Source organism: Lichenostomus cassidix, chromosome 11 (genome assembly GCF_008360975.1).
Source record: "Lichenostomus cassidix isolate B80296 chromosome 11, HeHo_3.0, whole genome shotgun sequence".
Taxonomy (NCBI): Eukaryota; Metazoa; Chordata; class Aves; order Passeriformes; family Meliphagidae; genus Lichenostomus; species Lichenostomus cassidix.
In genome coordinates, this window is record NC_139492.1 from 9,397,072 (window position 1) to 9,423,796 (window position 26,725).

The window sequence follows — 26,725 nt, forward strand, 5'->3', positions numbered from 1 at the left end:
AGTATGTCTGAGCACAGTGGTATTTGGCTCAAATGCTTTGAGATCCTGAAGGTCTAATTTTTCCATTTAGGTTTTCAAAATCCTCATTGTCATACAAATGTATATAGATAATATCAACAGGAAATTTGGTTGAGCAAGGGTATTCAGGTTCCTGGGTGCTGGGATGAATTTTGTCTCCCATGACAGGATTATAGAAGGGCTAGGTAAAGCTATATGAATTGATTTTAAAATTTTGAGGCACATTATTTTATTAGCTTGCTTATTTATTTTTTGTCATATCTCTGATTTTGATGCGAGTTTTGGGTTTGACTGGTAAGAAAAACCCCCTTCACTATTCTTATTGTGTGGCACTAGACTGCTTGAAGAGGAAAGCTGTATTTTGAGAAAGAAGACTAACATTTACTCAGTGTAACCTATATCCAAGCAGCGGATCCATCAAGTTTGGATTGCTACTGTTAAGCTCCTCAGCTTTTGTCAGTCCCAGGATGAACATGATCTGAATTTTAAGGTTCTAAGGTCAGCTGAGCTTGCCTGGTTTAATTTCAGACATCTCTGGGTTGAAAAGGCTTTTGCATAAGATTTTAGATACAATCTGGTATAGATACAAAGGATCTCACATTTTTTGCTGGCAAGCAGTGCTTAGAAAGATTCTTGAGGTTCCTTAACCAATACTTGTTTCACGTGCAGAACACATGGTTTCTTTCACACATTGATCACTTCCTGATCAAAGCCAAACACCCTGAAACACCTAACCTATTTTTTCCTTGCTGAAGAATGCTTGTAGCTCAGTGCACAAACAACACTCCACAGCCTTTTGTTCAGTGCTGCTGGAGAGTTAATCGTAGTGGAAAACACTCAATAATAATAATGTTCAGATTTTAATAAGTGTTTTTCGTTGCTAAATCTGAAAACCACTTTACAAAGACTAGCAGAATCATTGCTTCCACTTCATAGGCAGGAAAACTGAGGTACAGAGACACCACAGAAAACTTCTGTGATGTTACAAGTCTAGTGGCTGAACCTACAGTCTTTAGAACTCCTTTTTAGTGCTGCAGCCACTGTGGTATGCTGACTTCTGCAGAGGAAGCTCCACATCCTGAATGGTGCAGAGGTTATTTTAGTCAATGGGGAAGACAGGGCTGAACTGACCTGGATGGGATTTGGTTAGCAATGTTTGGATTGGAGTTGGCAAACTCCTCCCTCCACCTAGAGATACCCAGATCCTCCCACTCCCTAGTACTCAGGGGAAAGGGAGGGCAAGGGCTGAACTGCTCCTGCTCATTCCCCTCTGTTACTCTCACCCAGAAATCACCCTGAAGATTATTTCTGTGACTTTTCCCAATTTTTGCTTCGCCTGTGATAATAAAAAGACTTCTGACTTCAAGGGCTGGGGAAAGGTCACCAAATACCATGTTGTCAGTCAAAGATGAGAGATCTTTGTGTTGTTTGTGATCACACACATGTGGCACCCTCAGGTGCTGTTCAAGAGAGCAGAGGGACACTTACCTTTGAAAACTGGACAGATTTTCCACACAGTGGCAGCCCCTTCTCGGTTATATTGTCCCAGGGCTAATTCCATATAGAAGAGGGGCATTCCAGCAATGATTAAGAAGAGGATGTAGGGAATAAGAAAAGCACCTGGAAAGACAGTAAGTAGACATTGTAGTCTTTGTATTAGTTGCATTTTTCTTTGTTGCTTACTTTTACTGGCTAAAGACAAAACCACTGCTTTTGGGAAGTAGAAAGGAAACATCAGGAAGGAAAACCCCTTGTTTTCTCATCCTTTTCCTGTCTAAAGGAAAGCTGTAGGCTGTAACTCCTATTTCCCCCTAATGCTTCTCCTCTGCTTTTTAGCTTTGAAGGGAAAAATGTGTCCCTGAAAATTTATTCCTAACTGAAGAAGAAAAGATGCTGAACACACTTGCACAGCGGAAAGGGAAAGGGACTATGAAAAATTTTATTGTTTTTTTTACTGTAGTATGTTCAGAAGGAAGCATGGAGCCAGCAACAGAGGACAAAAATGTGAGATCCTGTAAGTGCAGCTTAAACCATACTGTGTGAAGTGTCTGCAGGAACCTCTGGCATGAACATTAATTACTACTGGTTAATTTACACAGAATTTGGGCTTCCATGACGTGTTTTGGGCTTTGCTATAATAAATTCCCTTATTCTTATGGAATGGGTTAAACACAGCACTTTCCAACCTGGCCCTTGCTGTGGAGGATGTGCAGTCCCTGCTTGGCCCCAGTACAGCATCTTGATATGGCAGCAGGACAGTGCTGCACCTTCCTGGAACACAGCACTTCACAAGGCTGAGGATCTCCTGTGAGTTTGTACTGTCACTGAGAAACTGGTGCTGAGGGAAAAATCCTGGTGTGACAGCTACTGTAGCAGAAAAAGTATTGCCAACTGAAATGCAAAATGATCATCTAACGTAGAAACTATCTGAAAATTTTGTAGCTATTTTATATGATCCAGGTCACAGAAAGAAGATTCCCCCAGTGCATGACTACATGTGTTACTATAAAGCAATTCTTGCTGGTGTCATGTTTAATAACTGTGTGCTCTGTCAGTTCTCTGCTTTGTGGTACATGCAAAGGGTAACTTTTATTATATTGTGTAGCTTGCTTGGTCAAGAACAGTTCAATTAATATGAAATGTGCCTGTATTAAAAACATTATTAGATTGCTTTAATAACTAGAGAGCTGACAGTAATTACACATCCCGAGTAACTGACTGCTGTCCTTAGGAATTACATATGAAAGGAAACTAGATTGTGAATATCCTGGTTCAATTTTTCAGCCAAAGGAAAAACAACAGCAGCTTGTCTATTTCTCCCAATAGCAAGTAGTATGAACTTTTGCAAACCTTTAAAATCTGTTCTGGTTTAGTAATTTGAAAACTTCCTTTGCAAAAGGAAGTAAGTTTGTATTGCTTCTAAATTTATAAACTTACAGAAGGTAAAAAGCTGAAAGCATGAAGGTAGCTTTCTAAAACATACCAGTAAGCAGACTGAATTGCATATTTAAAAAGTATGTGTGAAACTACTGTTGTGCTTTAAGTCCATATAGTTGTTCCTTTACCTTTTGTGCTTGCTTTTCACAGCTATTACTGGTGTAAGCTGCCTAGAATGACTGCTCAGAAAGCGAATTTTGACTCTATACTGGAGAATAAGAATGGAAAAACAAACTCTGCTCTCTTAGTCATACCACCAATCTACTTCTAAAAGTAACGTGCTGTAACATAATGGTAAGGACAATGTATTCAGCATTCAGTCATAAGTTTAGTCATTTGAAAATTGAAACCTTGCAATGAAACAGAGACAAGGTATATCAACAGAAAGAAAGAACAGCTTAAACCTTTGAGAATGCATACTAAAAACTCAAATATATTGGTTGTATCAGTATGGGGGCAAGAATTTTCTACACGATGGAGTGTAATGTAAATGCAACCTGCATTTGCATAAGCTACTACAGTATCAGTGATACATGTTTTGGTAATATTTTAGTACTGTTTGTAATTTGTTTTCTATGATTGTCATGTTGAACTGTTTTATGTTTGAATACTGTACAGAAAAAAATATTTGTATTCAACAGATATTTGATACCCTGCAATTCTGAGCTCTGTTCAATGTTGAAACATACTCAGCAAAATCAATCTGGGATACTACATACTGCTTTTGCTATATCTAGTATCTGCAAAAAATATTTTAGGTGGTTTTACTGTCAGATTTCCTGCAAATGAGCTTTTGAAGTGCCATACTTGTCTTCCTTTGATAGTATTACAGTGTGTGGAGCTGACTCACAAACCTGGCTTGCATTTGGGAGGTATGGAGTTTGCACAGAGTGATGTTTGATTAATGTCATGAGACTGTGGAAAATATGATGCCTCTTCAGGGAAATTTGTATGTGAGCAGATTAATCCTGGAGATGTGTAGTGGACATACGTATTAAATGCTCGTTTAAAATACGCAGTTTTTAAGTATGACTAATACCAAGATGAACTGTGAAGTGTATGGTACTTAGGCATACTTGCTTAAGTGTCATCTATTTGGCTGCGAGTCATTCCAGGCTTTAGTTAAAGGAGGTTTCTTTCTTTTTTTTCTTCCCCCGCCCTGCCCCCGCAAGGGATTAATAAGGTGTGGTGTAATTTTCATCAAAGAGCAGTTACACAGTATGGCAGGGTTTCATAGCTGGGTTACTTTTCAGGTGCTAAATGATTGAAGTATTTTGAAATTGAGATAAATACCAAAGTAAGGGTGCTTAGTCATATTAGTTTGACTAAATGTTTTGGAGTCTTCTGGAAACTTCTTGTTTAGCAGCTTCTGATTAGGTAAAAAATAACAAAAAGTCAGGTAATTTGTAAGTATCTTTATATTTGCTCTTATATTCCTCGCCAATATCCAGCATCAATTTTCATGGTGTTCACTCAACACTTTCTGGGATCAAGACTACTTCAAAGAAAAATACATGATGGTCAAAGTATCATTCAAATTTCCGCATGAAGTAGATACAGATTAGAATGGTCTGCAAATGCTTGTAAACAGCATGTGTGTGAGAGCTAACCAGTGTCACTCTGGGATTGCACGGGGGCTCCATCAAGGGCTGCTTTGGAACAGCATCCTGTGAGCAAGAGGTGTTGTTTGGAAGACTTCTTACAGTCTTGTATGTGTGAAGATCCTGTTGGCCAGGGAAGAGGCAAAGCAGTCCTGGTGGGCCTCTTGCTTTAGATCCACTGGTGTGAATTGGAGCATCAGACCAGACTCCTCTGCAGGAGCACTGGCTGTTAATTCCTGCCCTGTCTAGGGATTTAGAGTGTGCGAGGAAGGGTGGCACGATGTCAGCCCTGTCACTCCTGCCCATGCCACTGGCCACAGAAACTGCAGTGCTGTAACTGCATGAATCCAGTGTCAGATTCCTGTAGCCAGACAGCTGAACTCTTGGGAAGCAGAGCTTGGCTAACGCTTCAGACGAGCTTGCCAAGATCTACCTACCTCAGCGAGCTGAGGGAACACAATCTGTGCAATCGCTGCTTTGGCAGTAACACGCTGATAGCACTCGAGGGGATTCCACTCCCCCACGGTGTGAGCACACAGCTGCATCCCACAAGGCAACACTAGCTTCAGCAACCCATAATGGTTCCTAATTTCCCTCTGCAGCTAGAAATCTGAAGCAATTAACATCTGTAATACAGCTCTGGCACAAGAGCCATATTTGACTCAGTAGAAGTCACATGCAGCTCGGAAGCCACAGCTTGGCCTTAGACTGTTGTGAACTGCTACATCTCCCTCCTGACAGATTTCACAAGATCCATACATGTCCCTTTAGGGTACCAGTGCAAACATGGGGTTAAGACAGCCTTATGTCTTATGCAAAACTAGGTTAGGTCAAACCCTCAGCTTCTACAAGAACCATCTGTGTGAAACTTCAAGTGGAAACTTACATAGAAGTATTTTTAAAAACTACTACATTTCATTAATTAAGGACAAAATACAAGACACACTTCACATTCCTGTGTTCAGTGCCAAAACAACTTCTTGATTTTGGTATACCAGAATCCACATGGGGGGTTTCCTCTCTTTATCAGCATTTCCAACATCCTAAGGGGTGGGAAGCAAAAGCTCTAAATATTCCTCACAATCCTACCAGGAGGTTTCATCTCACTTTTAAATCCCAGACAGAAAGAAGCATTAATTTACTAATGACTGAAAAAAGATAATTTAAACAGCTGTGGTTATCCTAAAAGGATTTTTTTATGCACATGCAAGAAGTAGGCCAGAATAGGGCTAGTTGAAACAATTTTGAACTCTTTGTGCTTGTTAGCCTTCTGCATTTGTTACCATGGTTATTTCTAGTCAAAATGTTATACTGGCAGGGGTGTCTGCTAAAACAACAAACTTTGAGCAAATATTGCAGTATATTTTCCAATAGGAGTGTTTCCAGTATTTTTGCAGGAGAAGTTTAAAGCAGAGATCTCCCAACTGGTGAATTGAAATACAAGGTAATATCTCTATCAACACTGCCTTTTTTTTCATACAGAATAAATAATACCCCAAACAATATCAATGAACAGATGCTAGAATGTAGTACATTTGCTTGGGCAACAAGGAAAATGGGTGGAAAATCTAATGTGTGCACACTCTTGTGAATGAAAAATGAAGTCACTGATGCAGAGATCTTGAAATCTACATTGTACAAGACCGTCTTGGGTAGAAAACTAGGTACTTGGAAAGGCAGGTGTATCTAGTACATGGATGTTATCTGGCTCTTCAGCAGAAAGGCCACCAAGCTTGCACAGCCACCAAGGAAGGAGGGGAGCTGAGCCTGATGCTGATGCCTGGGCATGAAACACTAAGACCTCACTGACCTGAGATTAAAAGCAATAAGGGTCTGTGGGGTACAGCAAAGAGAAGTCAGAGAGACAAAGGAGCGTGATGTAACCTCAGGTCAAAGACAAGATGATGATAACAGCAGCTGTATGATGATGTTGAGCAAAGCTAGCAAGAGGTTACAGTTGTCAAAAATAACATTTTTCTGCAAAACAGATTGCATGGCATACTATAAAAACGTCAGCAGCACTTTACACATATAAAATTCTCTAAGTATACAATAAAATCTTCCAAGTATGCAACCTTTTTCATGGAAAGTATTTCTGAATCATAAAACCAGTGGATCTATACCATGGTGAGTGGCATGTTTCTCTTGAAGCCTTTATATTTAGCTACTCCCTCTAACAAACCGTTGCTAGATTTGAACCTATTTATATTACTACTCTCAATTTGGGCTCAGAGCCTTCAGTTTTTTCAGAATTGCAATTTTAACAGCATTCCTTTCACTCAAAAGAAAGTGAAAACAAATAGTTTCCAGAAATGGTTCAGTGCTGTTGGCTGAGGCCAGCTGAAGCCTGCATTTGAGCTGTTAACCTGCTACTGCCTTAAAATCACTTGAAGTAACTTGAAGAGCAGTGTGTTTATAATCTGGTCACTGGATAGTAACAGAAAGGGTTACCTAGGCCCTCCCCATGCGAATCCAATCATCCTCTTGCCTTTTGTTTCGAGAGTCATGAGCTAAAGAAACCCATTAGTAGCTATTTTGAACAAATTAATGAGAGTTAAATATATCCAGCCACTCAGAGCAGCATGATTCATTCATAAATAACAGCCAAGTCATTGGCCAAGGTCCTATTTACATAAATTAATGAAACGATCACATTTACAACAATGTGTAGTTTAAAGATAATTGCAGGCACATACAAGAACAGGACTCTGGCCTGTGTTATTGGATAGGAAATTAAAGAATAAATGAAAAAACATGGTGGGTTTGAGTGAATATAAATCAGGTTGATCTAAGATGGACAGTGTGGCAGTGGGAGCTCTGGAATTTTGCAGGGGCTTCCTGCTGCTGACCTTCAGAACACTTGCTGTGTCTGGCTTAGGAAAAGAATTCCCATAATTTGCCATGACTGTGACCATAGAAAGTCCAAAAATCTGCTTTACAAGTTGCAATGATAGCTTTTAACATTGTGACTCTATAGCAGAGGTACTATTGGAATTGGAGCTTTTGTTTCTAAATCAATGCAACAAGGCGAGTTTTACCTATAGTTAAATAAATAAATACTTGGAGTTTGTAACAATATGAAAGCCTAGCTACATACATTCCTGCCCAAATCCACCATCTTGATTTTGTGCCTTCTTCTTTTTTAACTACCTGGCTGGTTTAAACAAGAAAAGAGAGAGTAAGTGAGCTGGACTGTGGAGCCAGTTTGTAGATTGTTCTGTTATTTACGATGTCCCTGTTGCTAATGTTCAATAGGACAGGGGTTGTAGGAGTAGTAGTATCCTTTCCTGGACAGATAACACTGTTGGGAACAAACCAGCAAATTTTCTAGTTCACAAACTCTTCAGAAGGTTCTAGTCAGGGGAGATGTGTAGTACTGGACTGCTGGTCAGCATGCAGATGCCTCCCTGGAGAACACTGTTGCTTCACAACAGACATGACTGGAAGCTAAAAAGATAATAAATCAACAGGAAAAAATACTATTCTAGCATTTTATTAACACGAATGTTCTATTCGTGGTTTTTCCCCCCAGCCTTACAATTATTGGGGGTGACACAAGGATATATTCACCTGCAATTGCATATCAACAAAACCACCCATGTAAGGTGTAGGCTGTACTTCAGATGTACAAGAGCAAGGTGCCTGTCAAAATGTACCCTGATTTATTGGTGGCAGAACATCCATGGCTAAAAATATTTTTGAATGAAGACATTAGAAGGTTATTTTCTGTGAGCTTGTGGATCAAGATAATCAAGTTTTCCTGGATTCCAGCACTAGATCCATAATAGGATAGCCTCATGTGATAAGTTTGCCTTGAATTGTTAAGTGCTGAAAAGGTATTTTCTGTGATACACAGAATATCATCATGTACACAAAAGGAAATACTACTTTATCAGCTTAGCAGTCTCTTAAATGTAGGGAGACTTGGTGCCAGGGAGATTTTGGCAACTACAGTTTTACTTTGGTTCAGACACAGACTGTTAGTCATTGTTTTCCCTTCTCAGAGAACTTGTATGTTCATTTGAGTTGGGGCTTTTTTTCCTCAGTCAGCTGTAAACAAAAATGAATGTTTTCAAAATTCATGGATTAATCTGACTTTGATGCCAGAATGGCTTGTTAGATACTTTGATCTAACTTGCTGTTTAACATAAATCAGAGTTTCAGAGAGAAAAACCTACAAACCTGTTCAGAAGGTACTAGGCAGATGCTTTGCTTTTTGGTTGGTTTTGTTTTGTTTTGTGGTTTTTGTTGTTGCTGTTTGGTTTGGCTTTTTTGTGTTTTGTTTTTGAATCAATTGTTTCAGCCTTCTTTTTATAATCTTTAGACACTGAGTGACCTAAACTAATTAATTACAGTGCAAAAGTGATACCTGCTTTTCTATCTGAAATTGCTGAAATTGCCACCCTACAGGTATTTCTTGGTGCAGCATGTTCATAGATTGGCAGGCTGAGGAGCTATGTAGACACTTTTGCTACCTACATTAAGTTACGATACCCAATTTCTGAGCTGCACATTTGATACTTCAGGAATGCCAAGTTTATATCCCTGAAACATTTTTCCACCTTAATTAAAAGAGCCCAGGATGAATCCTCTGGAGTTCAGCCCCTCATTTAGGCAGTCCTTGCTTTGTTCTGCACATGTAACAGGGCAATTCCTGGTTCTCAACGACTTTGGATGGAGGGTGTTTCTCTTAAGAACTGCTTTTCTTTTGCACGCTGTCAAAATAAAAACCAGCCTCTAGCCTCCAAGTTAAGCACCCTCTGGGGAGGATGCAGTACCCATTTTAGGCAGCATGAGATTCATAACTGTGCCAGGGTAAAACAAAGTGCCCAAGACATATTAAATCAGCTCCAGGCAAGTGCCAAGCAGCTTTCAAGAGGATTAATGTCCAAACCAATAGGAGGTAAATGCCTTGAAATTCTGCTAGAGAAGAAACAAGTACAACAATCTGAGGTCCTCTTAAAACTTGCCTTACCGTTTAGTGATTAATCCAGTTCTAACTTGTAACTTCGATTTTTGGACTCAATGACTAAAGCAAAACATTCCTTTTCTTTCCAGTCTTTATTAGAGATTTATTTTTAATAGTGTGATACTTTCTTACTATCTTAGTCTTGACAAACTCTTGCCCAACAGACTCCCAAAGTTCCTCCTCTCAATAAGGGTTATTTCTATGACAGAAGCGTGAGACAGTCATTGTTCCTATCTATAAGAATTCTAGTAAATCTAACCTTTACTTTCAGTCATTATACATGAAGCCTTCCAGATGAATGTTCTTTCTGACACCACTAAAGGCAGCACAGTAACTGTACTGTAAACTACATATAATGCAGGTTCAACAGGGCTTTAAAGCAGAAGGCAAAAAGTTACACATCCTATAAAGCCATTCTCCATGTTTTAGTAAAACCCATCTGTGGTTTCTGTCAGTAGTACCGGGAAGTACTCTTTCTGTCCACTTTTCTGGTATTTCTTAGACATGCTTTATAAACTACAAAGTACAGATTTCACACATATTTGAAATTAATAGTATGCTATCTAGCTATAAAGAATATTTTTGTATATTGAAGACAAATGTTGCATCAATTTAATTTATTTGTAAGTTTTAATGGCTGTGCATGGTGCTATTAACAATGGTTTTGGCAAATTTACCATTACAGTCATGGCTACTATTTGCATAATTGCCTAGAAAAATTGAAAATCCTGTACTCTTATCAAAGATTATAGTTACTATTGGATTGTGCTAATATTTTGGAAGGTCTGAGCAAGGGTAATTTCCAAATGGATGTGGTTTCTTTATTTTGTACCTTTCTGTTAGCACCGAGCACAGGAATTTCACAAAAACTGTCACAGGGTTCTTAATCGAAAAGTTTTCCTTTTGGAAAAAAAATCTGTATTTGCCATAGGGTAATGCTGGTAATATTTTGTGTGCCAGCCATTAGGTGGGGTCTCTGAGGATCTGGGCATTGTGAGCACAAAGTGAAACTTCTCAGTATAATCCCTCCTGCAGCAGGAGGACTGTGAGAACTACTTCTCTTGACATAATTTTCTTGAAAGGGTAAACTGAGTCTCATTTAGACCACTATGAAATCACAACAGTACTGCACAAATCTACCTGTACTGGCTAGCAACACCCTTCTTTCATTTTCTGTTCTCCAACTACTCATCTCCTTCTGTGGGAATTAATAAGACAGAAGTTTTTATTTAAGTTTGCAACTTGAGCCTTATGTTTGTTCTTAGTGGATTGTTTGCCTAATAGGCTTCAAGCAATATAATCTTCCCCTCAGTCCAAGCTGTCCAGTACATACTTTGTCACTGCCATTCTGCACAGGGCCTCCTAGCTTGAAATGCCATGGAAGAATGTGAAAATTACCCCAGGGCCCATCATAGCTCCCTGCCAAGATGAAGTAGAGGCCTATTAACAGTTTGAAGCAAAATCCTTCTTGTTTCATCACAGTGCAAACTTTTGCTTGGGCAGATTGTGGGGCATTTTTGGTCACTGATTACTCAGACCTTATGATAAATCAGTGCGGCTGGGTTTGGTGTTTTCAGCTTCTCACACAGCAGGGGTTTTTTTGTATTTCTAAACAGTTTTAAACACATACTACATCATGACTGTAAAACAGTATTTAGAAAGAAAAATGTAGGTGATGTTGAAGATTGCAATATCTCTTAATTTAGGGTTAGAGACAGAGGTTGTGTCATCAGCTTCTGTATGAGTGAATGGAGGATTAACTGGCTGTTTAGGAAGAGCCTGGTAACTGTTTTCTGTCTCTTTCTTTTAGGGTAGAGTCAAGAGAGTAACTGATGCCAGCTGTACCCTTACAACCACCAATTTCAAAAGTTCAAAAACCATGGAGCAGGCCCCAGAATACTTTAAAATGCATGATCTTCTACTACAATAATTTTATTTGCCTACTGGCTTTTAATTTTGAATTTACTTTGTGCTTTCCCAGCTTTTCTCTTTAGCCTTGAAAGCTAGAAAGATATTCTTTTGCCGAATCATTTCTCCCTATGAAACTGTAAGAGTAAAAGGCACTTCTTAAAATAGTACTTTTTTTCACTGCTTGAGCCTGACATAGGAGAATGCTGAGGTCATAGTATAACTCTCACAGAATAAATGTATTTTGTGCAATAATGACCTTCATCTATGTAATCCTGACAGTTTGCTTATTAGGTAAAGTACTGAGCTATTGTACTGAGTGAGGATCAGTTACTACTCAGTGGAAGTCTTCTATATTAGTTTAGTCTGAACATTTTTTTATTACTTTACTCTGTTTTTCTTCTCACATAATTCTTAGTCTGGAAATTCTGTCTACTTAGGAGTCCTTAAGAGAGAGATGTCTGTTATTTGGGTTTAAATCCTGGCTCTGGTGACGTCAATGGAAAAAAATCACCCATTGACTTCAGCTGGGTCAGGATTTCTCCCATGTGGTTTATGAATCTATTGGTTTTAACTAAGGCTGTAGAGCCATACATACATGAGAAACAAACTTCAGAAAAGGAGCAAATGATCAAACTCTTCCCCAAAACAAAGTCCTGGACTGTTTTTGATCTCACCACCACCTGTCTCATAATCCCATTTACACATCTGAATTTCTCTTCCGAAAGGAGACAAAGCACTGCAGAGCACAAACTGTGTTTTTGTGCTTAGTTTTGTGATGAACTGTAGAAGTCAGATGTCTGTGTACAGCTCTGATCACCCCTCAGTTTGAGGGTGTGAACTTGTGAGCTTTCTTCAAGCATCAGTCTTGGTGTTCGTCAGCAGGCAGATACAGCCCTGCACGCTGATGACGGGTCATTTGGCAAACATACTCTTGAGAGGCTTCTAAGCTGTGAATTTGATGTTTTGGTAACATTTGACCTTGAACTTATTCTAATATCATAGTAAGTCCAATACACTTAATTGTGAAATTACTGTGTTGTGAAATTCCTCAGCCAAGAAGGAAAGGTGTTGAGACCTCCTGAAACGTGGGTTACATTAACATTGAAGAAGAAAAAAGAAATCTTTCAGCTGTAGAATGTAACCATGAAAGTCTGTGTGGAGCTTGTTTTTCTTTTCCAAAGGCAAGTCTTTTGAGGGTATTTGGAGCACAACCTTCTAAATTTAGGATTTGAGAAATTATTTCCTGCTGTATCAATCCTTGGGGGGAAGAGACTGTATCTCCATTTTAATGTTGCACTCTATTAAAAAAGGGTGCGTTCAGGGGTAACCTCTTGTTATCAATTGATTGTCTCTTGCTGTTATTGTGGCCATGCTGACAAGTGAGGTTCTATACGTAAATTAGCACCACTAAATAACAAACTAATAAATAAAATAAATTGGGAAATCCAAGAATTGTCTGCTTGGAACAATCTTTGTTAGTACTGGGCATCTCTGTATATAAAAGTAGTGAGCCACCCTGAAATTCTTTTTTTTCCATAAATGTTGTGACATTAATTATCAGGTTGCCATCTCCCAAGACCTGTGAGGATCTACTGCTCCACCTTGTGGTCTGAAAAACGCTTCCCGTTATTCTATTCTGTAGAGTGCTGTGCCAGAAAAACGTCCAGCCTCTTCCCCCTTTTATATTTAATTGGAATTTGACTGGAATCAGTATACTTTCCCTTGAGATATGGATCTTAAGGGCAAGTAACGTGCTGTCACCTTTGACTTGCTTCAGGATAGACATTGCAAGAGGTCTTTCATTACACAAGAGAAAAATAGAAATTAAAATACCAGTGAAGAGTGCTGTACACAAATACCCACATAGTTCAGGAGGTGCAGAATAAATTAAAAATAGCTAGCAAAAAAGAAGATGCACAATACTCAGCCACTTAGTTCTGTACATACACTGGGCTCAAGGAAACACTTGTTTGGTTGGTCAGTGAAGCAATTGCAGAGGGTGCATTCTTCCATGCTGCTGATGGGCTGGAAAATCAGCTCATTCCCACAGTCCTGCAGTCCTCAGTAAAGATGAATGCTGTGCAATTGCCCAGCCACAATCCTTCCTCTACATCAATGCCACAAAGCTGCTTCTCAAACTAGCAAGAATGTTGTAGCAAGACAGGACACCCAAGTGCTTGGAAATCATGCAGTAACTTTCTCCAGCTCTGAAATGAAGACTGCAAAGGAGTAATAGTCTTCTGCTGTTGAAATCAAAATTCCTATGTACCTCAGTGGGGTGGGATAAAACCAGCACTGCTCTTCTGATGCTGGGTTTGTTCTAGGAAAGCAATTTATAACAAAGCATTCTTAAAAAGTCTTTCTGTTTTTGTAGTCTAACACCACCAGTCTGGGAGTGTTGGACCTTATTTTGGACACTTAGTATATAATCTTAGGCAATTATAATAGCCAAACTGTAGCAACCAGTTAATACCTACATTAAAAGCACAGCTTCTGCAATCACTTGTGCTTTTGGAAGTGAGTGGTTGTGTTGATAAAGCCTTAAGGAGTAGGAGCACTGGAAAAATTACCATCTTCTATAAAAAGACTTATTGTATAACACGGGCAGCTTGTCTTACTACATACCAGCAGTCGGAACGCTCGTCGTAAAAAACATTTATGGACTGGCAACAGACAACTGCCTGCCCAATCCTGCCTGGGTTTTGCTTAGTAATGTGTAATCACAGAATTCTGTTCACTGGAAAGTTGGTACTGTGCTTTGGATGAATATGAGTGCAGAGAAGTATGTGGCTGATGCAGCCAGACCTCCATGCTGGCAGTTTCTGCTTCTGAATGGTAGACTCTGTGCTGTCACCTTTGTCATGCTTCAGGACAGATTGCAAAACTTGTTTGAATAGAGAATAGGGGAAAGGAGAAGGAAGAATGAAAATAAAACAAAGGATAGTTTTGATAAGTGGTTTAGAGGTTCTCGCCTATGGTTTTCTTGAAGAATATGTCACAAGGCAAGGAAATTAACTGTTTGCCTTCCATTTCTCCCACCTCCTGTCTCCTTCTTTATGGATTAAAGGTTTCAAAACCTCTGTAGCTAAAATTAAGTATGTTGAATCTATATAGAAGCTAAAATGCTGAATTATACTACATTTATCCAGAATTTCCATGAGAACAAGAATTATTCAGCAGTACTGGGAATTTAGGCATTTTTGGTGCTGATTTCCTGAAGGACTCAGATATCCATCTGAAGTCAAGTCAAATGAGGAAGTCAAGTATTGAATGTCGATAAAGCCTTTCATTTGAAAGTATTGTGACTTTGCAGCAGTATATAAGATCTGCACAACTGGGATGGAATCTTTCCATCAAAGGTTCAAGGCTTAATACAGAGTTAGGGAGAAGGAAAGTGGAAGATGAAGGAATTGTAGTTGGAGGAGGCAATTACAGGTTGTCAAGACATGGGTAATGGGCTGCTAACATGAATCCTTTGTCTCCAAAAGTCTGAGGAAGGAAAACTCAGGGTTTATAACCAGTGTGATATTCCTGGATTCCTTAAATACTCTTCATTGAAAATGGATTGGGACAGTGGATTTGTCCTGAATACAATTTATTTCAATTTTAATGATGATGATGATGATAATAATAATAGTAACAACAACAATAATGATTTTTTTCTTGTTGTCACATTTCAAGTCAAGAAGTTGAGAGTCAGTTGCAAGATTCCAAGGGGGTGGGACAATCCCTAAGGTCCCTCCCAACCCAAATAAATAAATGATTCTATCTTTACAAAGAAAATGGAAAGTACTAAGAGTGAGGTAGTAGTGAAAGAACTGTTTTACAAAGACACATCATTTAAATTTGTCTCTTGACTTCTGAATTACAATATTTTAGTATAACTGTATCTCCAATATATTAGTATAATTATATGCTGGTTATGGTTTTCTATTTTGTAATAATGTTGAGAGCAGTTAGGTACAACATCATTTAGTAACTACATGAAAGAACTGCAATGTATGTAAATGCTGTGGACATTTCAGTGCAGACTGATGCCAGAGAACCACACTACAGTTCTTAAATATTTGATCAATTGGTTAAACTGGGACAAAGGCTCTTCAGCTGGGAGTTGCTGATGTGCTTACCATTAGACATAGCAAAAATGAAGACATGGGCTATTTGATGTTGCTTCTCAGAACTGCTCAAATTTCTTTAAACTATTCATTTCCATTTTAATGCACAGCAAGAAGTTCAGTAATTTATGGACTGATTTTAATCCATCATTGCCCTCATAGCATATCTAAAGACTCACTAAACCTATGTTCCCCCTGATCTTCTGTCTAAGTAGTTGTATTAACATTCTGTTTCATACTGATCTAAGTATGGGGAGGAAGTATCTGTGTGGAAATAATACCTTGAAACTGCTGGAGCTGTACTCACATATTCACTGAACAGACAGGTTTGTGGTATTTGGCCTAAAGATGAAAGGGAAATTCTGCCCCCAAACCATGTAGACCATGCCTCAATCTCTTTAGAGATATTTTGGTTTCTTCAGTAAAGAAGGGCTGTTGGCTGATACACTCCTAACGTGGCCTTTCTATTTTCCACTGCTCCCAGAGCTTAAGACAATGTGAGTGAGAAAGCAGACACTATTTCAGCTTGAATGGGTATCCAAACCCAGGACCCCTAGTCAAACTGTAAGAAAGTCCTGTATTTGTTTCAATAGGACTTAATATGAGCTTTGAAGTCTCCCTAATGTGACTTGCAGAATTTACTTGTGCAGGAATGGCTTTCTAGGGATATTTCAGTACTTCCATTCCTTGGCAGAATTGAGAAGGGTGTACAGGAATGAAGAGGGGCTGGGGGAGGAGGCAGGGGATGGGAGCACCTTAAGCAGAGATTTTAAATTTCCAAAAACAGAACTAAGTTTAGTACTTGATGTCTTTTCTGCCTCTTAGTTTAGGAAGTGCTTCAAGTGGTAATCAAAATATGCATCCACTGTACTTAGAAAGAGGTATCTTTGCTTTTGTCAGCTTGTTCACACCACCTCTCTTGTTGTCAATAATGCTGGAAAATCAGTTTTGGTGATTGATTGGAGCATCCTTCAGATCAGTTCTGAATACTTGCCCTGCATCAGCCACAGCATGGTCCTCTTAAGGTGTAAGAGCAAGCTAAATGCTATGGATCCTGTCTAGAACCTTTCTATCCTGGTGTATCTTTAGACCTTTGTAAAATTGTGAAGCTAAGATTTGCTAGAATTGTTCAGAGACAAATAACTTCTCTGCACAGGCAGGTATTTAGCTGACAGTCTATACAGTGTGCCACTTATACACTATTTCATGGTATCATACATCAGAGTCAGAAACAAGAACTTCAGAATTGATTAAAGATTTGGGTGAGAGATTTAGTTCTTCCCTCTCAGCTGTTCTCAATGCATCACAGGTAGTAGGTGTATGATGCAGTAGCTTATAACCCTGCAGACGTTCCTGTTCTGAAGATTTATTTTGTGGAGCCAACAAGACGTGTAGAGCAGGATAGGGAATTTCAGAGAAGCAGATGGCAACTGGCATGTGAGCTTCAGTGCTGAAGAGCCTGGCTGACCCCATGGCCTGCATGCACCAGGTGATTAGTGGCTGATCAAGGAAGGGAAAGAAAATAGATGAAGTGGGAAAGGGAAGTGAGCAGCTGAGAGCTGGACACTGACTCTGGCCCTGGGAAAGGAGGTGCTGCCACACCACACAGCTGAACATTGTCCCCAGTGTCACACTATGGCTGAGAACCCAGAGCTCATGGCCATAGCAAGGAGATGAGCATAACAGGTTAACCTATCTGAGGTCAGTGGTTTGATGTGCTAATGGGAATTGAAAACCCCTTTTTAGGAAACCAAAATCACTAGATTTGCATCTGAGCTTTGATTGACTGATGAGTCAAACTCTTGGCGTAGGCTTTGCAGTGAGATTACTTCAAAGTTGATTTATTATTATCATCATCAATGCTATTTTGAAATATAAACTCTGACATTGTAAGGCAAAGGTCATCCACCTTTGAACTGTAAAGTGCCAGGTTATATTCTTCTCCAAAATAAGTGATTGAATTTGGTGGCAGACATGTTGCAAAACTGAGGAGGCAGGGTGTACTAGAAAGATGAGGTGGTGCTGTCAGCACCACGGTTTGCTCTCAGTGAAGTGGTGCAGTGGCCAGGCTCCCAGCTCTGTGGGAGGTGACAGCTCCATAGTGTCATTTTCGATGTGTGACAACTCTTGGCTCCTGACTTCGTGCTGGGCCAGTTCAGGGATATTTGGATCTGGTTTATGCTGTCTTTGGTACCTGTGCTGTGGATTGCTCAGTCCTGCATTACAGCTGATGGAAGTATGAACAGGACAGGGAGCATTAGGACAAATTGTAAGATATTTCTGAAGTGTATTGATTGCTGGCAATCTGTTGAAGCAAACAACTTCTTTGGGAAATACTGTGGTCTAAAAATACTTAAAAATAATGCTGCAGGGGAGATTAAAAGTGTGTATTATGATAGCTACAGTACTGTTAAAATATTTATCTGCCGCTGTTCTTAAATTCATTAAAAACTTAATCTGATTCTTATGATACAGTAAGTCTCCAGTGACTAATCTGACAATTATATGCTTCCTAATGAGTAGTCTGAACATGACTGACCTTGCAAATACTTTGGCTCACAAAACGTACTTTATGTTGGTAAATTCTTTTTCCCCAGATTTAAGGGGGAAGTATTAATTCTGCCTATGAATATGCAGGAACCGGAAACAAAAATGAATATTAATACTAAAAGTGTCCTGTACAAAAACTACAATAGCTTAACTAAGACTAAGCATCATCCTCCCCCACTGTGAGCACATCAGTTAATCATCGTAGGCATTACTCAACTTCATTTGGCATCAGTAAAATTTTAGATGTAATCTAAATAGCAGGGTCAATCTTTCCCTAAGTTGATGAGTGTATAATTTTAATAGTAGTCTTCTTCTTCAATTCACCATATTCTTTTGTAGAGCTGGGGAACAATTAGAAGGTTGGCTGGGTTATAAAAATTCTTTGGAGTATATTGATGTTGACCACTTATAGAGAGAGTTATACAGCTAGGCAATCTTTTTTTTTAAAGGAAAAAAAAAAGAAAAAAAAAAGGAAAAAAAGCACTCTTGCCAGAAGTAAGTTATAATGAGGATATAGCTCTTGTAAGATTAGCTAGTAGAAATGACCACAGTTGATGATTTCTCCAGTGACAAGCCCTGCTCCTTGCAACTCTCACAAATGTACTGCACAAAAAGTATTCCATTTGCTGCAAACAGTGCTTTTCCTTTGTGCTGTGAGCAAAGTCAAATACATGAAAGTTGTGGGGGTTTTTTGATCAACTGGACTGACAAGGTGATGTTTGAGAATTCCCCCTTTTGGAGTATTGCCTTATCTGCTTAATGGGAGCCTGCAGATTTTTCCGAGCTGTACAGAGCCTAACCTATCACCTGATAAATACTTTAGAGCACTCAGTGGATATATCCTGCTTCCAAGAAGTCAGTGAGGGTAAGAACTCACCCAGTCAGTTCATACTAAACTGTCCTGTAAGCTTTCTGTGGCCCGTTTCATATTACCATACAGCCACTGGATCTGTCTCTGCCCTTGTAAGGCAGGCAAGTCCTATGAAAGTAGGTAACTGATATAGAAAAATAAATACTCTGGATTTTTAGATCTTACTAAAGACCGGGGATTTTTTTAATAGCAGGAGAATGATTCCAAAAATTACAGTTGTTTAGAGAAGGGTTACATTCTGCCATCTATCTTTGTGCAGAAGTCCCATTGGGGTCTCTCAGCAGGCTACTCCCAAAACACAGATGTTTCTGGCTATTCATTCAGTGTTTTAGTTCTGCTGGAGGCTTCCTACTCTCTGGGTTTTTGTTACTGGGAGCTTGTTAAAATATAAATGTTTCTTTTTGTTATCACCAGTGCTTTCTCCGAAGTAATCTAACAAGAAAATGTCTGTATAGCTGCCACTGGGTGGTGTATGCCTTGTGGAAGGAAAACTCACTAAAGTAAGCTATCAGAGTTTTGTATAAATGGAACTTCCATTTCTAACCGCAGAGCTTCTAGGTCTGTTTTTGCTAGAAAACTTCCCTAGAGTTTATCAAATAAAGAAACTCAAGGAACTTGGCTAGTAAAAAGAAGGGGATGTATATACATCCCTGACCGTGTAAAATTCAACTTTGAATAGGGGAATACAGTCTGTATTTATAGTTTCCTTCTGAGTTCTGGTGAATTTCCATGCTTTCTTGAGAGCCACCTCCTATTACAGATATGGAATGGCCCTTAGTGTGTCTGCAGGCATCTTGAATTAATCATAGTTAGCTTTAGGACATAGTCCATATGTCAACCACCTAACCTTTTTCCAGTGTAAAGGGAGATGCCATTTCCTACCACTTCCATGTCCTTGACATTGTTGTTCAACTTGTAAGAACGTTTGTAGAACCTCTGTGTGTGTAGCTTTTGGTAGGATAGCAGAATTTCTTTTTGCTATGTAGCGCAAGCTATGCTGACCCAGGACTTAGGGCATTGCAATGTGCTTCCATTTCACTGAGTATTTTGTATCAATCTGTTGAAGAAATACATGTTCATAACCCACACATCTGACTGTCTAAAGTCAGCTCTAGTTAAGTCACTGAGGCTGAGTAATTGCTGAGGCTTTCAGAATAAAGAGAAACTGCGGGAGGAAGAGGAAAGGCAACATTTTACCTTCCAGTGCTTTACTTTATACATACCATCCAATTCAAGTTTAATCTGTTGTGTTGGCTTTTTCTTTACCTAGTAGTTCCTTGTAAATATCAAAAAGCAAAAATGTAATCCTATTATGACCATCCTATAATTTTTTAATAGGGTAAGTCTGAACATGCTATACAAGTATAAAAACAGCTTTTGATTTCAACCCTTTAATTTGCTCAGTAATCCAGAAAAACTACTAAGATAGTGAAATTAGGTGTTTCCCATGTCGATATCCATGTACCAACTTCTGCATGGGGATACACAGCAATTATAAGAAACCCATTGTGTTATCCTTTTGAGGCAGCAAAAGTTAAATTAGTGCTAGAAAGCTTCCCTCATGCAATAGCAGTGTGGGGGAAAAAAAAGTTATTTAAGAATATCTATGGTTTATGACAGGAAAGATATCAATGAAATCCAATGATATCCCACAGCTCTGCCCACTGACTTATGTTTTTTGGTCTTGTAGGAAAATTTACTCAAAAAGCAAACAAAACTCCCGAACACAGTTTGAAAGAAAGAAAGGACTGAGTTGGCTTGAAACTTCGTAAAGTTCTTTTAGAGCCTGAATCTCTTACAAGAGTTTCTACTGAATAAAATTGATATGTATGTCCAACATGAGAGGCAATGGATAGAAAATTTTTAAGACACCAGAGTGTTTGATCTCTGTACCAGTAAACAGTTCTCAGTCATTCCGTAGTTTTTGGTATCATAGGGCCTCTCCACCTTTTCTTGTAAAGGTCTGATTTTACTTTGATGACATCAAAGAATTACTGCAAACTTTTCACTGAAAGGTGCCTCTTGTAGCTGTGTTGGCTTTCTCTTCACTGCCATTTGGAAGTATTTGAATCAGAAGATGCTAATGAAGACCCAGGTTTCTCTAGCTGAACTGACATGAGATAATACATGGTGGCTAAACAAAATGTAAGAGAGTTGCAGACTGTTACCGCCTGAGCTGGCAATAAATTATAAAGGAAGCAGGTTAGGAAATGAAGTGACCCAAATTACAATAGAAAAGAGTTCAGGCACTCTGGGTGTCACCTTGTGCAATGTGAGATAGGGGAATATATCTCTTTTCCTAAAAATTGCCAGATGAGCTGGAGATGTGGCAATGGTGCATATGTTCTGAGTGGTATGAATGATGCTGCTGCCACACCTGCACCTGACATGGTGAGAGCCTGCTGGGTTCATGATGCATTGTGCTGCTGTAGTGTGAATGGCTAGAACTATTTTTGGACATAACGAAATAAAGATGGAATTTATTTTTCAGTACTAACTACTTTCTTCAGCCTGTCTGGGTGGTGAGCAGAGAAGTTTTCTGACTCTTGTCAGAAGTTTTGTAGGTACCGAACTCGACCTACTGTTTCATTAGCACCAGTCTCCTATTAAGTTCCAAGGACAGGTATAATTCCGTATTATTTGATAGGGATTTTCCCATCCATCCTGCATTCCTGTTTTCACAGGAAGCAATTATTTTATGCTACAAGTGTGAACCATTACCCTTTATCACCAGGCAACCACACTATCACTGTATACATCCATATCTTACAGAGTGTGCTTTCTATCTATCAGTTCTATCTGTGTGGTTCACCGTTCACACACAGTTCTCCATCTGCCAGGCAGGGTCTGTTCTTTCTATGTGTGATTTGAAAGCACCCCAGGCACCTGCCCGGCTTGCAGATGGTGTTACTCCATCACAGTCTGGAGTCATCACTGACAACACAGCGTACTTCAGGGAGATGAAAGACGATGATGGAGTTAAGGTCTTACTGAAGACATGCCAGACAATCTGAGCCAAATATAGTTACTGTGTGTAATTTTTTGTTGCTGTCATTGCCAAACTGTGCAGGAGGTGAGGTTTTGTTTGTAACAAGTCTCCTACCTACTTTGGAGGAGGGGAGAACCCCCACACTGCAAAAGAGAGGGCAGAAATCCCGATCCCACATTAAAGCTGCCCCCACGAAACCTTTCAGGAATCTGGCGCTAGCTCTTCTAGATGCTGTTTTTCTGCTCGAGTGTTTCTGGTTTGGGCTTTTTTTTTCTTATTCCCCTCTTTTGGTGCTATTTTTTGCGAACGAAAAAAAGCGTTAAGCAGCCTGGAGTGGCAGCAGAAGGCAAATACGCCTGTACTCAAAAACTAAGTTAAACTTCGAGGGGTGTGCGAGCAATCGTTCCCGGGAAGGGGCTGAGCGGTGTCCCCGGTGCCGTGGGGCTGCGGCGAGTTCCCGCTGCCCGGGAGGCGAAGGGAGCAGCGGGGAGCGCTGGGGCAGCGCGGCGGTGCCGCCGCTCCTCCCTTCGCCATCCGGCACCGCGCCCGGGCACCGCGGGCTGAGCCCCGGCTCTCGGCTTCTCCCCAGAAACTCCGCTAACCAGAGGAGGATGCCGCCCTCGCGGCGGTGCGGCTTAGGGCTGTGGGGCCGGGGAAAAAGACCTCGCAAGCGGTGCTCTTACCCCCTCCATTTTTGTAGCAGAGGTATGGAAATCGCCAGACGTTGGCCAGGTCCACGGCGAAGCCGATGACGGAGAGGAGGAAGTCGATCTTCTTGCCCCAGGTCTCCCTGTCCTGGGTGCCGTAGCGCGGCGCGGGGGCGGCGGGCAGGAGGCTGCTGCTGGTGTACTGCACCCCGTTGTGCTCCTTCACCAGGATCAGCTCCACGTCCTTCTTCGGCGGTGGCGGCGGCCCCGCGCGGTCCGGCAAGGGGGCCACCACCGACACTTTGCGCTCGGGCTGGATCTGTTTGTTCATCCTCGCCTTAAACATCCAGAGAGAGCGAGCTGAGGAGGGGGCGCGGGCGCACAGATAACGGAAGTGCGCTTCCCGCTGGAGGCGACTCCGCGCTCAGCCCGGCGGTGTCAGCGCGGCGGGAGCGAGGCACGGCCGTAATAAGAGCCATGCAAATGAGGCGGGAGAGGGGGGACCGCGGCGCCCGCGCCCGCCGAGGCGCCCCCGGGGAGCGGGGCTGCCCGCGCCTTCCTCCGCGGGGAGCGGCCGCACCTGGGGCCGCCGCCCCGGCCCCGCCAGCTCCGACCCGCGCCCCGCACCGCCGGGAGCCCCGCACAGCCCCGAACCTCGCCCGCCCGGAGTGCGCGCTGCCGGGAACCGCACAGCCCCGAGCCCCGGAGCGCCCGGAGTCCGCACAGCCCCGAGCCCCGCACCGCCCCCGGCTCCCCGCCGAGTTGCACAGGTCGGCTCCGTCCTGCCGCAGACTACGGCGCGCTCGGAGCGGCTCCTTCCTGCCAGGCAGAGCACGCATCCCGGCTCCGGCCAGCTGAAAGTGCCGTTAGCAGGCAACAGGTAGAGCCTGCTTGGATTGCCCACTTCCCTTCTTTCTCGGCTGATCTCCCCTGTCCGCTAGTGTGGCTTTAGTTAGACAGCAGAATTTGGCTCTTGACATCAGAGCCCGGTGGGATGCAGGCTGGATGGCAGACAGAGCTGGACACTGCTAATGCTCCTACGCCAGGACTGATGGATGCCCAGCTTTTTCTTTCATGGCAAGAGTGAGGCTGGTAGAATTCAGTTGTCAGGTTGAGATGTTTGTGGGACACTAACTATTTGCTGCTATTCCAAACGGAACCTGAGTATTTAACATGTAAAATGGGCAAAGAATTATCAGGCAGAACAGTGATTGGTGCCAGAAGCTGGCTAAATACAGCTGCAGAATAGGATTTTCAGGGACTCTTCTTATTACAGCTGTGAACAGTAACTCTACATTCAGTGTCAGTTAAGGGAACAAAATTTGACCACAGAGGCAGAAACCAGCTCTCCCTCCCCGGCACTAGATAGCTTCCCTTCTGCCTGGCATTGGTAAGAGCCAGGGCAAGCCAGAGAGGATTCTCGAAGGTGCTAAAGCCTACCATTCTTGTTCATTCTGCTAGGGCTGATAAAACGATATTACATATATTGTAATATATAAAGAGGTGCAAGTCAGAGTTCATAAAGAATAACAGATTTCTCTGCAAACTTGGAAAGTGAAAAAGAATACCACCTCAGAGTTAAAGTTCACATATTGGCATCCTCCCCTCCTCTGTTTAGGCCAAAGACTAAAAAGATGTTAGTAAGACAGCTGTTGAAAATTTATAGATTTTATGCCTTCACAAAAAAACTCTTGGTTCAAGCTCCAACATCCAAGCTGTAACTTGGATACTAAAGCCCTCATCTGGGTGAAGTATTTGAGCAGTGGCTATACTGTTCCAGAGCACTTGAGTGCTTAGACCACACAGCTCATATGATCTCTTTTGGTCGCTCTGTGATTTCCTGTCCTCATCTCTTTCAAATACACCACATAAGACCTTTTTCTCTTCTTTTTGACACTCCATGCCATACGTGCTCTAAGTCTTTAGTCATACCACAGTGCCCTAAGAGCAGTTGCTGTTTTGCTGTGCAGTGCAGCCCACGGGATCATGCTGGTGCGCAGCTGCACTGCTACCTCCTCCTCGTCCCACCCATCAGTCACTCCACCACATGCACCAAATACACCAAATACCAACCGTGTACCACGCAGTGCCCCCAAATACACCCGGTGCTCCTGCGTTTCAGTGAGTCTGCACCTCCATTCTCCCACAGCAAATAAAGGACACGGTCTGTTTCAGACATAAAGGCAGCCTCTGCTCTCAGCTGCAGAGCCCTGAAGGCATCTTGTTGACAAACTCACCAGAAAGCACTGGGGGTGTCTCTGTCCCATTCCCTGGTACCAATGGGGAGGGGGAAGATGACTGAAGGGGGATTTCTTCTTCTTGGTTCCACCACTCAGGGGCTGCAGTCTCTCTGGGAGCTGAAGATGTAGCCTAGCCAGTAAAGAGCTTTTTAAACCTGGTTCCCCTCTCTCCACGTGACTATTACTGCCTTAATGATCTGCACAGACTTCCTACGCTAGACAGCGGCACTCCCATATTGCTTCTGGAAAAATAAGGCCTTGCTAAGGAACACCCTTTTCCTCACAAGGTCTCAATTAGCTGAGCTTGATCATGATGTCTATGGTGGGAGGAATCTAGAAAGCCCCCGCTTATTTCTTAAGAGAATTAAGTCACTCTGCATATATATATATATGCCTTTAGTTCTTGCATGGAAAGTGTGCACAATCTGGTTAATGTAATATCTGCTGCACCCTCAAGGTAAGAAAGTCCTCAATTGGATTTTATAAAAAAGTTGCTTAATCTTGAATCTGTCTGGATCTTGTTATGCCTAATGGAGCCTGACAGTGGGTAGAGTTGAAGTCAGGGAAGGGAATATTGTATTTAAAAATCTCAGTGGGGCCAGGCAAGATGGCAGGGTGTTAGTGATATACCACTGTTGGCTGGGAAATAGGCTGTAATTTACTTCAGAAAATAGTCAGGTATTGCTAGGTTAGTCATAATTATTCAAATTCTTGTCTGTCATTCTTTGCAATGTATAGGGGAATATACCGTGTGCTGTAACAGTAAACTGAGGCTGTCACACATTAGTGTCTAGGAAAAAAACAACCCAATGAACAATAATTCTGTGTGTGCTTTCAGAGCTCCATTTGCTGGTGGTGTGAAGGCTCACTGTGCTTGTTGGCAGGGTTTGAATTCTCCAGTGCTGGCAGCACAGCCCTCTTCCACTGATACCACAGAACTACAGGTGCTGCCTACTATCCTTCCTATGAACCTGTGAACATCTTCTGAGAAGGGTGATATCAGTGTTCAAATACTGATAGAACTTGCACTTTACTGTTGGTGCATCTGAAAGAGTCTTGCTTCATGAAGTGTCTGATACATGTGGTGCAAGGGCTTGGCAGTTGAGCCAAACAAAACAGTGACTGAGAGGGGATATGATTGCTTTATAAGTAAATTGAGGTAAATGTCACTGAGAGAAAAACCCACCACAATTTAAACCAAAGGAATCACGACAAATTTAGTGGGAAAATGAAAAGTTCTAACTAGCAAAGCAGTGAATGCAGAGGGAACTAAAGACCTGGGGTTTCAGATTTTTTTTTATAAGTAGGTTTGTATGACAAAGTTGTTTCAGACTTGAAGACTTGGGACATCAGTTTCTTATTATAATCCAAGATACAAAGAAAAGAGAAAAAAAGGGGCAATGGATATATACACCAAGTATTTAATTTCATGTCTTGGTACATCCACAGAAACTCATTCTGGCCTTGAGGCTCACCAGCACTGAAAGGCTAAACATTTTTCAAACAAAGTGCATAAGCTGAATGAAGTTAGGTTTGGTTATTCTGTGACAAAACAAACTTGGGGAATAGCCAGTTGCTGCGGGAACTGGGAACAAAGCCTCCTGACTAAATCAATGTTAAAAGGATTTCACAGTGATAGGAACATGGCTTTGGCTGGGGTGCCCATCTTTCTAGGTTAGCAGGTAAAGGATGCCATGCCATAGACTGTATTGGACATCTTTCAATGACAGCAGATATATCAGCCCCAGCTCCCTTGATTTTTACGAGTGGGCTGGGCAGGTTTGCTTCATAGTGTCTCTAAAATCACAATGCCATTCCAAATGTAGTGTTTACTTAGTATTTAAAAGTTCTGTATTGTGTTGTTAGCAGGCTGTTTT

General features: G+C 41.2%; 1 protein-coding gene across 1 annotated transcript in view; it reads right to left on the reverse strand.

Annotated features, from left to right (window-relative positions):
* SLC6A2 (solute carrier family 6 member 2) overlaps positions 1–23,069 on the reverse strand; it is a 61,109-nt gene extending 38,040 nt beyond the window's left edge. Inside the window, exons 1-2 of the mRNA XM_085071837.1 lie at positions 22,645–23,069; positions 1,507–1,638 (exon numbers count right to left, since the gene is read on the reverse strand). Of these exons, the coding sequence (XP_084927963.1) occupies positions 1,507–1,638; positions 22,645–22,954 (442 nt within the window). The 5' untranslated portion in view covers positions 22,955–23,069. The remainder of the gene's footprint in view (positions 1–1,506; positions 1,639–22,644) is intronic.
* Between the last annotated feature and the right edge of the window lie 3,656 nt (positions 23,070–26,725).